At 39.8% G+C, this 14,640-nt stretch overlaps 1 protein-coding gene across 1 annotated transcript in view; it reads left to right on the top strand.

Moving 5' to 3' along the window:
- Nucleotides 1-4,306: 4,306 nt before the first annotated feature.
- The window catches only part of MTMR7 (myotubularin related protein 7), a 114,322-nt gene continuing 103,988 nt past the window's right edge, over nt 4,307-14,640 (top strand). Inside the window, exon 1 of the mRNA XM_011934881.1 lies at nt 4,307-4,579. Coding sequence (XP_011790271.1) covers nt 4,556-4,579 — 24 coding nt within the window. The 5' untranslated portion in view covers nt 4,307-4,555. The remainder of the gene's footprint in view (nt 4,580-14,640) is intronic.

Consider the following 14,640-nt stretch of genomic DNA (forward strand, 5'->3'; position numbering starts at 1 on the left):
TCATAGTCATTCTAACTGGGGTGAGGTGACAGCTCACTGTGGTTTTGATTTGCATTTTCCTAATGATTAGTGATATTAAGTATTTTTTCATAGACCTGTTAGTCATTTGTAGATCTCATTTTGAGAAATCTCTGTTCAAGTTTTTTGCCCATTTTTAAAATCAGACTATTTGATTTTTCTGCTGTTGAGTTGTTTGAATTCCTTTTTTATTCTGGATATTAACCCCTTGGCAAATGCATAGTTTGCAAATATTTTCTCCCCTTCTGTAGGTTGCCTCTTTACTCTGTCGTTTCCTTTGTTGTATAGAAGCTTTTAAATTTAATGTAATCCCATTTGTCCCTTTCTGCGTTTGTTGCCCATGCTTTTGGGTTCTTATCCCAAAAATCTTCGACCAGACCAATGTTTTGAAGAGTTTCCCCTGTGTTTTATTCCAGCAGTTTCACAGTTTTGGGAGGAGGCTATTTTAAAGCCTTGACTGTTCACAGAGTAAATACTCTTTTCACGCTGCCTTAGAATTTCCCTTTTGGCTCCTAGAAAAAGGGCAGAGCTGACTGCAGTCCACTGAGTGTTTTTCCTCCACATCTTTGTTATAGGGCAAGGCCAACAGAGACACTGATACATTGCATCATTGAGTTCATAAAAATCCTGAAGGAAGAGATGCTGCTTTTACTTTTCGCCAGGCAGCTCTGACCCTGTCGTACAGAGTGACTCCAGATGAGGCTGAGTTTGTTCAGAGACGTGTTCCCTCCTCCCCTTTTAATATGGTCCGTTTGGGTTTAATTACGCTGAATAGGATCGTTTTGAGTTTGTAATCATCAGCAACACTATCCCGAAGGAAACAAGTTGTGGTTTCACTGCCAAATCAGAAGTTTGAGTTGCCTCAGGAGAAAAGGAAGTATTCTGGAAAAAGTCTTACAAGTGTTTTTGATAAGAATTCAAATCTCCTCAGGCCATTGAAGATCACAGGATTTTGGGAAAGTGCCAGTTGAAATCAAGTTTTTATTTTAAAATTCTTTTAGCAATAGTATTTGCAACGGAATTATCTATGTGATAAAAGTTGCATAAGAAGGATTCTCTAGAAGACGTTTTGTAACTTGCAATCAAGTAGTTTAGGTCTTGCATATGGTTAGGTGTCCTTAGAGATCTTTAAAGGCATTATCAACTCCCTCTTTAAAAAAATCAGAAACACAAAGGTAGAGACAGTGTATTATTTTGACTCTCAAATTCCCATTCCACTTCAACATAGTATAGGCTAAATTGAGTGTTAAAGTTCAGTGGCTTTATGTGACAACAACAACAAAAGTGTTCTTTTCACTCACAAAACAATCAGCTGTGGTTTTCCAGAGTAGTTCTTGTAATAATGTAAGCTAATGGTAATAGAGATATAGGCTGTTTCTCTCTTGTCTCATTTCATTCGAATACTGAATAGTTTGGGGCCACAGTTACTTCAAACATGAAGAGCAAATTCTTTATCTTTTCGCTTTGTTTGTTTGTTTGTTTGTTTTTCTGACAAAGTCTTGTGCTATCACCCAGGCTGGAGCACAGTGGCATGATATTGGCTCACTGCAACATCTGCCTCCTGGTTCAAGAGATTCTCCCGCCTCAGTCTCCTGAGCAGCTGGTATTACAGGTGCTCAGCACCACACTCGGCTAATTTTCGTATTTTTAGTAGAGACGGGGTTTCACCACATTGGCCACTCTGATCTCGAACTCGCGAGCTCAGGTGATCTGTCCGCCTTGGCCTCCCAAAGTGCTAGGGTTACAGGCATAAGCCACCACACCCAGCCTTTTCTCTTTAATCTCAGCATGTGACCTCCATGTCATCAAGACAGGAGATGAGAGAACTGAAGGGCCACACAGGGGCTTCGTAGGGGTTTGGCCCAGAAGTGACATAAACCGCTTCCACAGTCCATTGGCCAGAACCAGTCACATGGCCCCATTTAATAGCTAGGGGGTTGAGAAGTGTAGTCCCTGTGTTCCCAGGTAGGATAGGACAGTTAAATATTGATGTGCACAGTAATATCTACCGTTTCACAAGGCAAAAATCCCAGACACTGATGATAAAATGAGGACAACTACAATGTGCCCTGGCAAGGGAAAAAGCAGTTTGGTGGACACGCAGCTAACTAGATCTTAACTCTATTGTCTGACATTTGGTTGATGGTAAACATAGTTTTGTTGAATACACTTATTTGCCATCCAAGAGTCACAAATAGTAGAGAAAAAAATAGCCATTTTCCAACTCTGTGGACATAGGCTGATTTAGTGTAAATTTGAGTGTGGCTCCATCTGCCAATTACATAGAGTTGGAAGAATAAGCTTTTTTTTTCCCCCTTCCCTTCTTATTTCTTGACCTGGGGCCAGATGGAGAGATTTCTGCTCTGTGAAGACTCAGACTTACAGATGCAATATTCGTCCTACTGGACTATGGTTCATTCCAGACACATCAAATATCAAACTTCAAGAAGTACATGATTCTAAGTCTATCCACTGATTTTTCTCGAAGTAACAGGGAAAATGCAGTAAGTAGATCATTCTTCTCGAGGCTTCCTTTAGCATTGCCACATACTCTGTCACCACCTTAGTTGGTCTATCTTTTATTTCCTTGGTGTTGGCCATATCACAATGACAGGATTTAGTGTCCTTCTTACCTGGGACTCCCCTCTATCTTCCAGCATTTGTCATGATACCTTGAGTATGACCAATAGTTAAATCATAGCAATATTTTCTGAGTAAATGAATGGCTAGTTTTCCTTTTCTCTCTACTTAGGATGAATATAGCCAGACATTTCAACAACATACTCTCGGTTCCCTCACCTTACTGCCCTCCAATTCTTGCTACTTTTTCAGTCTCTTCTGCCCTGCTAGGTGGTGCTGGAACAGCAGTGAAGCTTAGGGGGCTATATGACACTGTAAGTACCAGAAAATTCTTTGTGGTTGTTAGGGATCAACACAGTTTGTGATCTAATATCTTAACATTAGGCTACTTAAATTGTTCAGACTTACCTCCCTTCAGCTACCAATTAGTGTTTTTTTTAAAACCTAGTATAATAAGCCACAGGTCAGAAACACTTTCATGCAAAAATTACCAAGTAGACTTTTAATGAGCTCCCCAGTAGAATAGAACCCTGAAACCACATAATTTCAATATCATTTGCCTGTTTAGAATGTTCTCCTCCACAAAACTATGTAAGATTCTTTGTATTAATGGAATTTGGAGAAGACAGCTAACTTTGAGATCATCTAAGCAGGCGACTTTCTCGTTTTATAAATGAGGAGGCTGAGGCCAGTGTGTGAGTTGCCACCACAGCGCTCTTGACTCTATTCCTGGTCTTCTTCGGTAAAGAAGAAATTATGCCCTGGGTAAATCATGACATATGCAAGTGGTGGTTTATCGTACTTATTCTAATTGCCTCCCAAAGCAGTAGGAGAATGAAATGGTAGAAGACATGTGAAAGAGGGATCTGGAATTTTTAAAATAGGTTCAACACTGTATTAGTTATTTGTTGGAAGGCTGTAATGTGTTCAGGCATTGGATAAAAAGAGTCTCTATGGTCAAAAAAAAAAAAAAAAATCACAATCCAGCCTGAAAGATGAGTAAGAGCGAGGAAAAAAATGAACAGAACTATGGAGATTTCTACAAAATTTTACTTATGGTGGATCATTGGACTCTTAGGGCTGCAAGAGAAAAAACAAACAAAACAAAACAAAACAAAAAAAACTGGAGGGTGTTCTTCTCTTTGGCTTTTACCAAGCGGCCTTAACACTAACAATGGCACCAACTACTGTTAATATCATAAATAGGGAAATAGTACAGCATAATGGATGCTTTGTATCTCTCTCAGTTCAGTTGGAGCTAAAGATGGCAAATGCGCACCCAACACCGTGCCAAGGGAAAAGTGTCGCCTCCAACAGTGAAGTCGCAGGTGGATGTGAGATGCCTGACTTAGTAGCGCACTTAACAGGGTGCTAACACTGCTGCTATTATTTCCACCCGCACCCTCAGTGCTATGCCGGCCGCGCCTAGGATGAAACACACACATCGAGCTCACAAGACCGTCCTGGGTCTAGAGTGTCTGTGGCAGCCTTTTCCGCCCCACCCTGAAATCCTACCTATCCTGGGACGCCCTGGAAGGAAGCCTAAGGGCGGTGTGGAGCAGCGTGTACTCCCCATCTCTCTTCCAGGAAGCCACACCCAAAACAAGGCCCTCTTTGTGTCCTGGGGAACAGTAGCCTTATAGTGCTTCGCCGACTGCCCCTCTTAAGAGAGAGCTACCAGCCCTCGCCCCGGCAACCCCAGGCAGGTGCCCGTCGCGGCGGCGGCGCAGGTGGGCGCAGGCGCAGGTGGGCGCAGGCGCAGTGCAGCGCTCTCTAGGGCCGCGCGGGAGCCCAGGCTCCGCACGCCGCGCGCTAGGCACCTGGGGGCGGAGCCAAGCCCGCGTCCCGCCCACGCCCGGGCGCGAAGCCCCCTCCCCGCACCCCTCCTGTCGCGCCGCAGACGCGCGCAGGTGCGTGAGGCCGCGCCCGCCCGGGACCCTGCAGACGTGGGCCTGCCATGGAGCACATCCGCACGCCCAAGGTTGGTGGCACCAGCCCGGGCGGAGGAGGCACGGGAGGAGACAGGGGAGGAGGAGGAGGGATGCTGAGCGCGCGGGAGGCCGACTGCTGTGCGGGGCGACGGCGGAGCCTGGACCGCGGGCTAGGGAGGAGCAGGCAGTGCCTGAGCATCCCGGGGTCTCTGCGAGCCCGTTTATTCTGTTGCTGCCCCCCAGGCCTAGCGTTAGCTGCTGCTGGGCCTGACCTCTTGGTTTTGGGGGTACACAGGGGTGGACGGGAGGGAACCTCAGTTGTCTGCTAATAACTGCGTGTAGATCATCGCTTCTTTCTCCTGGCACGAGGCTTTCTCTTTCAGCTGTTGGCCCCTCAGAGTAGTTGAAAGGGAAATAAGCCGTTCGGTGACAGGTGCAAGAAAAACGAGCTGAATGCAGATGGGCTCCTGCGCTTGGAAGCTTCTTAAATCTAGGGTGTCAGGCCCACCGGACTCGGCCTTCCCAGTCCCCATCCCCATCCTCAGCGTAGCAGCTGCAAGGGGCCTTACACAGAACGGATGATCAATATTCATTGTAGGTTGAATGATGGTGTGTTCTTGCCTTTTCCAGTCTGTTTTGTTCGGTAGAGAAAAGGATGCAGCTTATGGATTCGTCACGCACTGGTGTGTTTTAAACAACACCAGCTTTTGCTAATCAACAAAAGCAAATGGTCCCTGATCACTCCAGTAAATTAACATTGGAAACGTTGACCGCTGTACCGAATCTTCCTACTCAGTTGTACTGATAATCTAATTTAGAACGAAAATGATGATCGACGTTACTGCCTGATAAAAACCCTAAACGAGTGAAAGAATATGTTTAAAAACCCTATTGGCTGTCTGTTGTTACTACCACCACAGCTCCTTGCGTTTTTGCAGGATGAACTTCCATTCAAAATGTAGGCCCCTGACAGGTCAAAGCTAGGTCAGAGTGGCCATAGCTCAGGTGGCTCCAGGGATCCCACACATTTGAGAGGGGTGGAGTCAATTGCTTTATGTCCAGCAAGAATTCATTCCAAGATTTTGGACTAGTTCCTGAGTACCTTTTTGTAAAAGCAGATTAAAATGATCTCTTGTCATTGGAAGAAGAAATCTTTTAGTTTGCTGGAGAATGTCAGTTCCGACAGTAAATTTTAACTGTATTGATTTTGCACTAGGGAATTATATTGTCGCTTCATAATCAGGAAATTGTAAACTTAGAAGACAGTGCTATAAACCACAGGATAGGTGACTCAAAGCTTTCAGAGTTTAAGTGATACTAAATAATTTATTCCAGATGGATGAATTTAACTCATGGACTCTGCCCTTGCCAAGGGCATTCTTCCTCCTTCCATAATGAAGGGGGCCCTTTGTAAAAAGTGATATCTGATGTGGATGTCGATAGCAAGAATGATAGGGTGATATGGCAGTGGATGCCACTTTGTTATAGAATATGAATTTGGGGGAGTCAAGGCTATTTCTGTTCTATATACAAAGACACCTGGTACAAAGTCACATGTAAACCTGAGTCTCAAGCAGTGTTCTTACTCTTAAAATTGGCATTTATAGATACCCTCTAAGCAGTGCAGTACTCGAAGTCAGAAATCTTTATTTATCTGGAAGTGGGAAGAAATTGGGGGAAAATGGAAAATTGTCTGAAGTGTTATTGAATTGGGTGAGTCATTAACATTTGGGATAATACCAGTGGAAAAAAAAAAAGAAATTACAGAGATCGGATGAATCAGATTCATTTATTCATTTCTTTTATTCCACAAGCATTTACAGCCTTTCATGTGCCAGGCTCTGTATTAAGTGCTGGGAGCATCCGGGAACTCACAGTCTGGAAGGGGAGGCAGTTGTAAATATGTCAGTGTGTGATAGAGACATGTGCAAGGTGTGGTGGCTAGAGAGGGAGACGGGATAGAGGATCAACTTTGCCCTCAAGGTCAAGGGAAGCCTTCTTAGAAGAGCCCTCTTAACATGGAAGGACTTAAGAAGGACTAGGAGCATTTTCAACGGTGGTCATGTAGTTGTATAAATATATATTGTAATAAATAATTACAACCCTAAAGAAGCTGAAAAGAATAACAGTGGTCAAAGATAAATGATTCCTTGAGGTTAAAAGCATCCTTCTTTTGTTTTATATTTTTAAGGGCAATATTAATTTTCACAGTCTAAAAGAAAAAGAACAAGATTACTTACAGAGCATGCGGAGTTAAATACATAGTTGTTACCGGTCATATCCATCGTTATTATTTGCTTCCACCATACCTGGTGAAACTATACGTAAATTTCCTTTGATTTCATGGTTTCATGTCTTGAGTTTGCAAGGAGTATATACAGAGTTTGATTATCTGGCCCATTGTGGGTTTAAAACAATATTTACCATGTGGGTAGGTAGAGTTTTAAGAGGAAAAGAATTGTAAGCGTGTATAATGTACAGTTGCTTTTCTGTTACAATGGAAGTCATTCACTCGCTGTAGACTGTGTAATATCCATGACAATCTCTGTGTTCTGCTTGAGTCTCTGGAGTGCAGTTTAAGAAGACAGATGCACGTGCATAATCTGGAATGCTTTGCACATATTTCTTTCTGGGGGTGCATGTGTGTTTAACTGAAGCTTTAACAGAGCATATGCTAAGCAGAGTGCCTCTCTTCCAGAATGGTTCCTTTAGAGGGAAAAAAAAAGTTCCAAGGACAAGCTGGTTTGCAGTTGGGTTAAACGGGGGACACCAAGTATTACCTGTCCTCTTCCCAGTGAACTTCTAGGTTTCTACTTCACTATCTGGCTTTCTTTACCACTCTGAAAACTTGCTGGAAGCTTGGGCATAATTTGGGTTCAAGTACTGCTTGATTAGATGAAAAGACTTCAGGGCTCCTGGAAGTAGCTTGAAGTGTTTTTAGGATTTAGTTTGGTACTAGATTGAGGCAAACGTTTCCAGGACCTGGTAAGTGATCTCTACTTTATATGCTTTGGTCTTTCTGGAAGGCGTTTTTCCCACGTGTGTAAATTTGAATTATGAAATAGAATACGTGATAACCTCCAAAACAGACCTTGCAAATGTCTTCTCTTCCTTTCTACACCTACCCCCTAGTCTGACGCTGACTGATCTCCTGAGTTTTTGCTCTTCTCTAATCCCTTTCTCACAGAGGGGCCTGGATGATGCTTTTATGTCTCGAATTGATCATTCTACTTCCCTTCTAAAATTCCTGGGTGGCTTCCCTTTTTACCCAGGATATAAAGTGAGAATCCCCAGAATGGCTTGTAATGCCCTGTGTAGACTGAGCCCTTCCTACTTCTACAGCCTCGTTTTGTGACAATCTTCTCATCCACAACCCTCTGACCACAGCTTGTCTTCACACAGTTCTCCAGTGGGACCAGTTCTTTCCTGCCTCAGGACTTTTGTACTGCTGTTCCATCTGGGGGGACATTAGTTCTCACTCTTCACCTGGCTACATACGTCATCTTTCTAGTTTCAAATTGTGATTTCTTAGGCTATTGTCCAGCTCCCCATCTAAGTCAGATTTGCCTGTTGTGTTTTATCATAAGACCTTGTGTTTTCCCCTTAGGTTCCTCATTACAATTGTTACATTTATTTGAGTTATGTTCATTTAATGTCAACCTCCCCTGATTGATGGAAGTCCTGTGATGGTAGGGATTATATCTTGTTCACCCTTTGTAGCTATAGCACCTAACACAGTGCTTGGGACCAACTAAGCATGCAGTAAATAAATAAATTGAATTTGTGAAGAATACATAATTAATTCATTACTTTTTGTTTGTTTGTTTGTTTTTGAGACGGAGTCTTGCTGTGTTGCCCAGGCTGGAGTGCAGTGGTGTGATTTTGGCTCACTGAAACCTCTACCTCCTGGGTTCAAGTGATTCTCGTGCCCCAGCCTCCCGAGTAGCTGGGACTACAGGCACGTGCCGCTACACCCAGGTAATTTTTATATTGTTAGTAGAGACGGGGATTTCACTATGTTGGTCAGACTGGTCTTGAACTCCTGACCTCAGGTGATCCACTTGCCTTAGCCTCCCAAAGTGTTGGGATTACAGGTGTGAGCCACGGTGCCCAGCCTCATTACTTTATTTTTAAGAATTTGCTTTATTGATCCAGCCTTCTTGTGCATTGTACAGTTGTATACAATTCTACTTGACATTATTGTGAATCTTAAAGTATTAGTGTTAAGTATTTGTGGATGTCAGTGTATCTGACATGTGAGATATATATGAAACATATTTTGCAATTATATATATTTTAATGAGATAAAATTCAAATGCAAAATTCACAATTTTTATTAAAGTGCACAATTCAGTGATTTCAGTATATTTACATATTGTGCAACCATCACCACCGTCTACTTCTAGAACACTGTCATCACCCCCAAAAGAAATCTATTAGTAGTTAGCCCATTAGTAGTTAAACTGATGATGTCCGTTGAATTACCCATTAGTAGTTAGACTTGATGATAATACCTTATACTTATCTGTGTTGAATATTATCTCATTGAATTTAGACTTTTGCTTATCTCTTAGTCTTTTTTGGATGCTGATACACATCTACTGTTCCTGTCGGTTTGGTACCGTCCACTATTTAATCAACTTGCTTTCTCTTACCTCATTCATTATCTTATCCAAGAGCAGAAGTGACTTCTTAAGCCACTTGCCCCCATCTCTCAGAATCTTGATCCTGATAGCAGATTCACTAGTTCTCTTAGTTTGATGTCGTCTAGCAGTTGATAAGTTTGCCCTTCATCACATCACCAAAGAGCTCATCCAAGAAAGAAAGGAGGTCTTCTGAAATGATGACAGTGAATCCATGATGTTCTTGCTGATGGATGGTTTCCACTTTTTAGGTTCATACAAAGTTCCATTAAATAACTCATTTTAGAACCCTGCCAGAATTAATGTTGAACTCACTGACTTACAATTATACAATGCTGTATTCACCGTGGGAAAATAGTGATCTCATTTTCAAGTTCTGTCTGTGATGGAGGGACATCAGTAGATCCATGAGGTTTGCTTTTTCTTGATCATTCACTGTCAGTATACCATCAGCTCCAAGGGTTATCTCTTCTTTTATCTTCCTTTAGCAAATAATACTGTTCTGGTTATAAAAGTAATATGGACTGCATGTAGAAATTAACCGCTGTTAATATTTGGGTACATTTTCTTCTGGTTTTTTTTTTCTTTGCGTACACTAAACATTGTTTGCTTAGAAATTTAGTACCACCCAGTTCAATTTTGCAGTTTGCTTCTTTAAACCTACCATATTGCAGTGTTCAAAACTTACTTTTAGAAGATTATATGGGGCTTTTTTTAATCCTATGGAAATTTCATCATATTTATCATTTCCCCATTTTAAGGCTATTATAATACTGTTATGATGAACATCTCATTGTTATCTGCATGTGATTTCTTCTCTAGAATAGAACCGTAGATGGAATTACTGTGTCAAATAAGATGAATGGTTTTATAGTAGGTATATATTATGAAATGACTTTCCAGAAATGTCATTTAACACTTTCAGTAATAGAATATAGACTGTCTTTCTTACTATACCATTGCTTTATTATTTAAGGTTATTTTTTGCTAATTTAAAGGGGAGAATAGCACTTCATTCTTTTAGTGTATTGTTTTTTTCACTAGTGAGGTTGAAGCTTTTCCAAAAATATGTTTACTGACCGTTTTGTTACTTTTTGAATTATCTATATTTTCCCCATTTTAATAATGGGTGATTTAGTGTGTGTGTATAGTGTATGTATTTCAATAGCTTTATTGAAGTATAATATAATTTACATAGCATAAAATTTACCTTTCTAATCACAGTATGCAATTCTGTGATTTTTTTGTATATTCACAGAGTTATATCACTGTCATCATTATCTAATTTCAGAACATTTTCATTACTCCAAAAAGAAACCCTATCCCCATTAGCAATCAGTCTCCATTTCTCCCTCTCCCCACCCAAGGTAACCACTAAATATACATTCTGTCTCTATATATGCTTGTTTTTCTGGACATTTTAACTTTAATCATATAATACGTGGCCTTTTGTGACTTCTTATTTTCACTTAGTGTTTTTAAGGTTTGTCTCAGTTGTAGCATGTACCAGTACTTCATTTTGTTTGATCTGTTCTGTGGCCAATACTGCATTTTGTTTATACATTTATCAGTTGAGGGAGATTCGTGTAACTGTTTTTTGGCAATTATGAATAATGCTGCTGTGAACTTCGGTGATAAGTTTTTGTGTGGACATATGTTTGTCTTTGTCTTGGGTAGAATTGCATTTCTCTAAGAACAGAATTGCTGAATTGTATAGCAACTTTCTGCTTGTCATTTTAAGGCACTGCCAAATTATTTTCTGAAGTGGCTGCACCATTTCAGAACCACAAGAATAATGTGTAAGGGTTCCAGTTTTTCCATGTCATCACCAGTTCTTGTCATTGTTTTTTATTTTAGCCATTCGGGTGGGTGTGAAGTGGTATCTCGTCCTGGTTTTGATTTGTGTTTTTCTAATGACTAATGATATTGAGCATCTTTTCATGTGTTTATCAACCATTTTCCTGTCTTTTCTGGAGAACTGCTTATTCAATTCCTTTGTTTCTTTCTTAATTGAGTTATTTGTCTTAAATTATTGGGTTGCAAAATTATGTAATCTGGATACAAATCCTTAATCACTTATATGACTTGTGAATGTTTCCTCCCATTCTGTGGGTTTTCTTTTCACTGTTTTTATGTCCCTTGAAGCACAAAAAGTTTTTAAGTTTGATGAAATCCAACTTATTTTTTCTTTTGTCACTTGTGCTTTTGGTGTCATATCTATGTATATTTTCTAGAAAGCCTTTTTCTGATTACAAAAGTCATACATTACAGGAAATTTAATTCAAAGGAGGGGAAAGAAAATAGCAATTCTGCATAATTTCAAAATCTGGAAAAAAATGCTGTGTATATATTAGCGTTTTTCTTTATATATATAAAGCAGTGCAATTTAAAAGAAAATAATGTCCATTTTCTCTGTGGGGTGTGTGTGTGTATAGTTTTGGGGAATGAGAGCTTGGTTTTTAATATGTCAAAATATTTTTCTCATTTTATTAAACCTTCTGAAAAGTAAATTTTTTATAACCACATAGTCCACATTGTAATGATGACCATACGTTATTTAGTGTCTGGAGGCAATTCTCCATGGCCTTTTGCAGTTTTGCACTTTTGTTCTGAACTATCTTTTCAAGGATGACTTTAGAGTGAACAGCCTTGAAAGAGAGGAATAGCTTCTCCCTTAGTAGCAGAGGGCAGATTTATTTGCTGTCCAGGGTAATAAAGATAATGTTATCCTCAGGGACAAAGGATTACTTGCATCCTGTTTATGTGATGGGCATTTCTTAGCTGTGACTCTAAGGTTCCTTATCTAGGATGCAGAGCCCTGCTTTGTGCAGCATCCGTATGGACTGCTCCGTATTTCCCCTTAGACTAGGGAGGAGGAACGTGGAAAGGTAATATGAAGATAAAGCTTATCCATCCTGGTGCACAGAATACTAATGTCCTTTGTCTCTGACCCAGAAGTCTTGTGTCTTCTGCCAGCAATGAAACACTGGGAGGCTACTTGTTAGGTTGTAAGCAGGGTAAAATTTCAAACACTTCCTAGTTCTTGACTGTTAATCCCCTAGTATTTCGTACTTAATTTATCTCTATGTTGTCACTATAATAAATAACTGATAGGCCGGATGCCGTGGCTCACGCCTGTAATCCCAACACTTTGGGAGACCAAGGTGAGAGGATTGTTTGAGGTCAGAAGTTCAAGGCCAGCCTGGCCAACATGGTGAAACCCTGTCTCTACTAATATACAAACCTGTCTCTACTAATATAAAATACAAAAATTAGCCAGTCGTAGTGGCAGGTGCCTGTAATCCTAGCTACTCGGGAGGCTGAGGCAGGAGAATCACTTTAACCTGGGAGGCAGAGGTTGCACTGAGCCGAGATCATGCCACTGCACTGCAGCCTGGGCCGGAGAGGAAGACTCTGTCTCAGAATAAAACAAAACAAAACAAAAAACCTGAAAAACATCAGTGTGTTTGAATTGTTTTATAAATCTCTCTTACCTCAGATTAAATTTCTCAGGTATATTTTCTAGTTCCATTTCTATATATATTTTAAGGATTTTTGATGCTGTTAGTATGTTTTCCTCTAGGATTGTGTCTGCTAGTATGGCAGAGGAATACCCTTTAAAAAATTCTTGAGAATTATAGATGAAGTATGGTTTCTCATCAATTTATGTTTATTTATTTACTGTTGAGATTGAATTTATTTTTTGCAATTATTTATAACAAGAGCAATACAACAGTAGCACTGATGATATTGATAAGATCCATAATATCCGTAAGATTCATAGTACCTGGATCTTATTAAGAAAATAATTTGTTTATCTAATAGGTACCTCAGTTTCAGTATGTCCCAAACTGAGCTGATTCCCTCTCGCCTCACACCCAATTTTCTCCTCTTGTACTCTTTCCAGTCTCTGTGATCCACCCTTCCAGTGCTGGAGCCAGTAAGTTTGGAGTTATCCTTCACTCCTCTTTTTCTGTCCTCACATATCTATTCTAATAGTAAATCCTCAGCACTCTCCTTTCAAAATATATCCAGGTTATCCCACCTCCATTCCCACCACCCTGTTCTGAAATACTGTCAGCTCTTACCTGGTCCCCTTTCCATTTTTGCTGCTCCCCCACCAGTTTATTTTTGTCAGAGGTACTGTTAAATATAATTTGGAGCTTGGACTTCTTTCGTGAGTCTCCTTTCACCGAGAGTATGACTGGAAAGGAAAAAGTCAAATAATCCTTGTTTGCAGATGATATTATCTTATATTTGGAAAAACCTAAAGACTCCACCAGAAAACTATTGGAACTGACAAAGAATTCTGTCAAGTTGCAAGATACAAAATCAAAATACGAAAAAACAGTAGCGTTCATGTGTGCCGACAGTGAACAATGTGAAAAAGAAATCAAGAAAGCAATCCTGTTTATAATAGCTGCAAATAATATAAAATACCTAGGAAACAATTAAACCTAAGAAGTAAAAGATCTCTAAAAGGCAAACTATAAAACACTGATGAAAGAAATTGAAGAGGACACGCAAAAATGGAAAGATATTCCCTGTTCATGGATTGGAAGAATAAATATTGTTAAAATGTCCATACTACCCAAAGCAGTCTACAAATTCAATACAATCCCTATCAAAATGCCAATGCTGTTCTTGACAGAAATAGAAAAAAAACTAAAAGTTATATAGAATAACAAAAGACCCAGAATAGCCAAATGTATTCTGTGAGAAAAGAACAAAACTGGAGGAATCACATTACCTAAAAGGAAATCAGTATGTCCAAGAGATATCTGCACTCCCATGCTTATGGCAGCATTATTCACAGTAGTCGAGATTTGGAAGTAAACTAAGTGGCAATCAACAGATGAACGTATAAAGAAAACATAGTGCATATATACAGTGGAGCAAGACTCTGTCAAAAAAAAAAAAAAAAAACCGAAAAAAAACCCCTGATAAACATCAATGTATTTAAATAGTTGTGTAAATCTCTATTACCTCTGATTAAATTTCTCAGGTATATTTTCTGGTTCCATTTCTATATATATTTTAAAGATTTTTGATGATGTTTATATGTCTTCTTCTAGGATTGTGTCTGCTAGTATGGCAGAGGAATGCCCTTTAAAAAATTCTTGAGAATTATAGATGATGTGTGGTTTCTTATTAATTTATGCTTATTTGTTTACCTTTGAGATTGAATTTATTTTTTGTAATTATTTATAACAAGAGCAATACAACAATAGTACTGATAGCACTGATAAAAGAAAATCCTGAAATAACACTATAGCTATTGTGATAGGCACCATTCTATAGATTTACATTTATTAAGACGCTTAGACCTCACAGTCACCCTAAAAGGTGAGTGCTGTTGTTATCCCCATTTCACAGATGAGGAAACTAAAGTTAAATAAGTTAGTGAGCTGTAAGAGGCAGAGTGAGGATTCAAAACCAGGCGGTGTGGCCCCAGAGTGTGTGTTCTT

The sequence above is a fragment of the Colobus angolensis genome, unplaced genomic scaffold, assembly GCF_000951035.1.
Source record: "Colobus angolensis palliatus isolate OR3802 unplaced genomic scaffold, Cang.pa_1.0 Scaffold14, whole genome shotgun sequence".
In the NCBI taxonomy this organism is placed as follows: Eukaryota; Metazoa; Chordata; class Mammalia; order Primates; family Cercopithecidae; genus Colobus; species Colobus angolensis.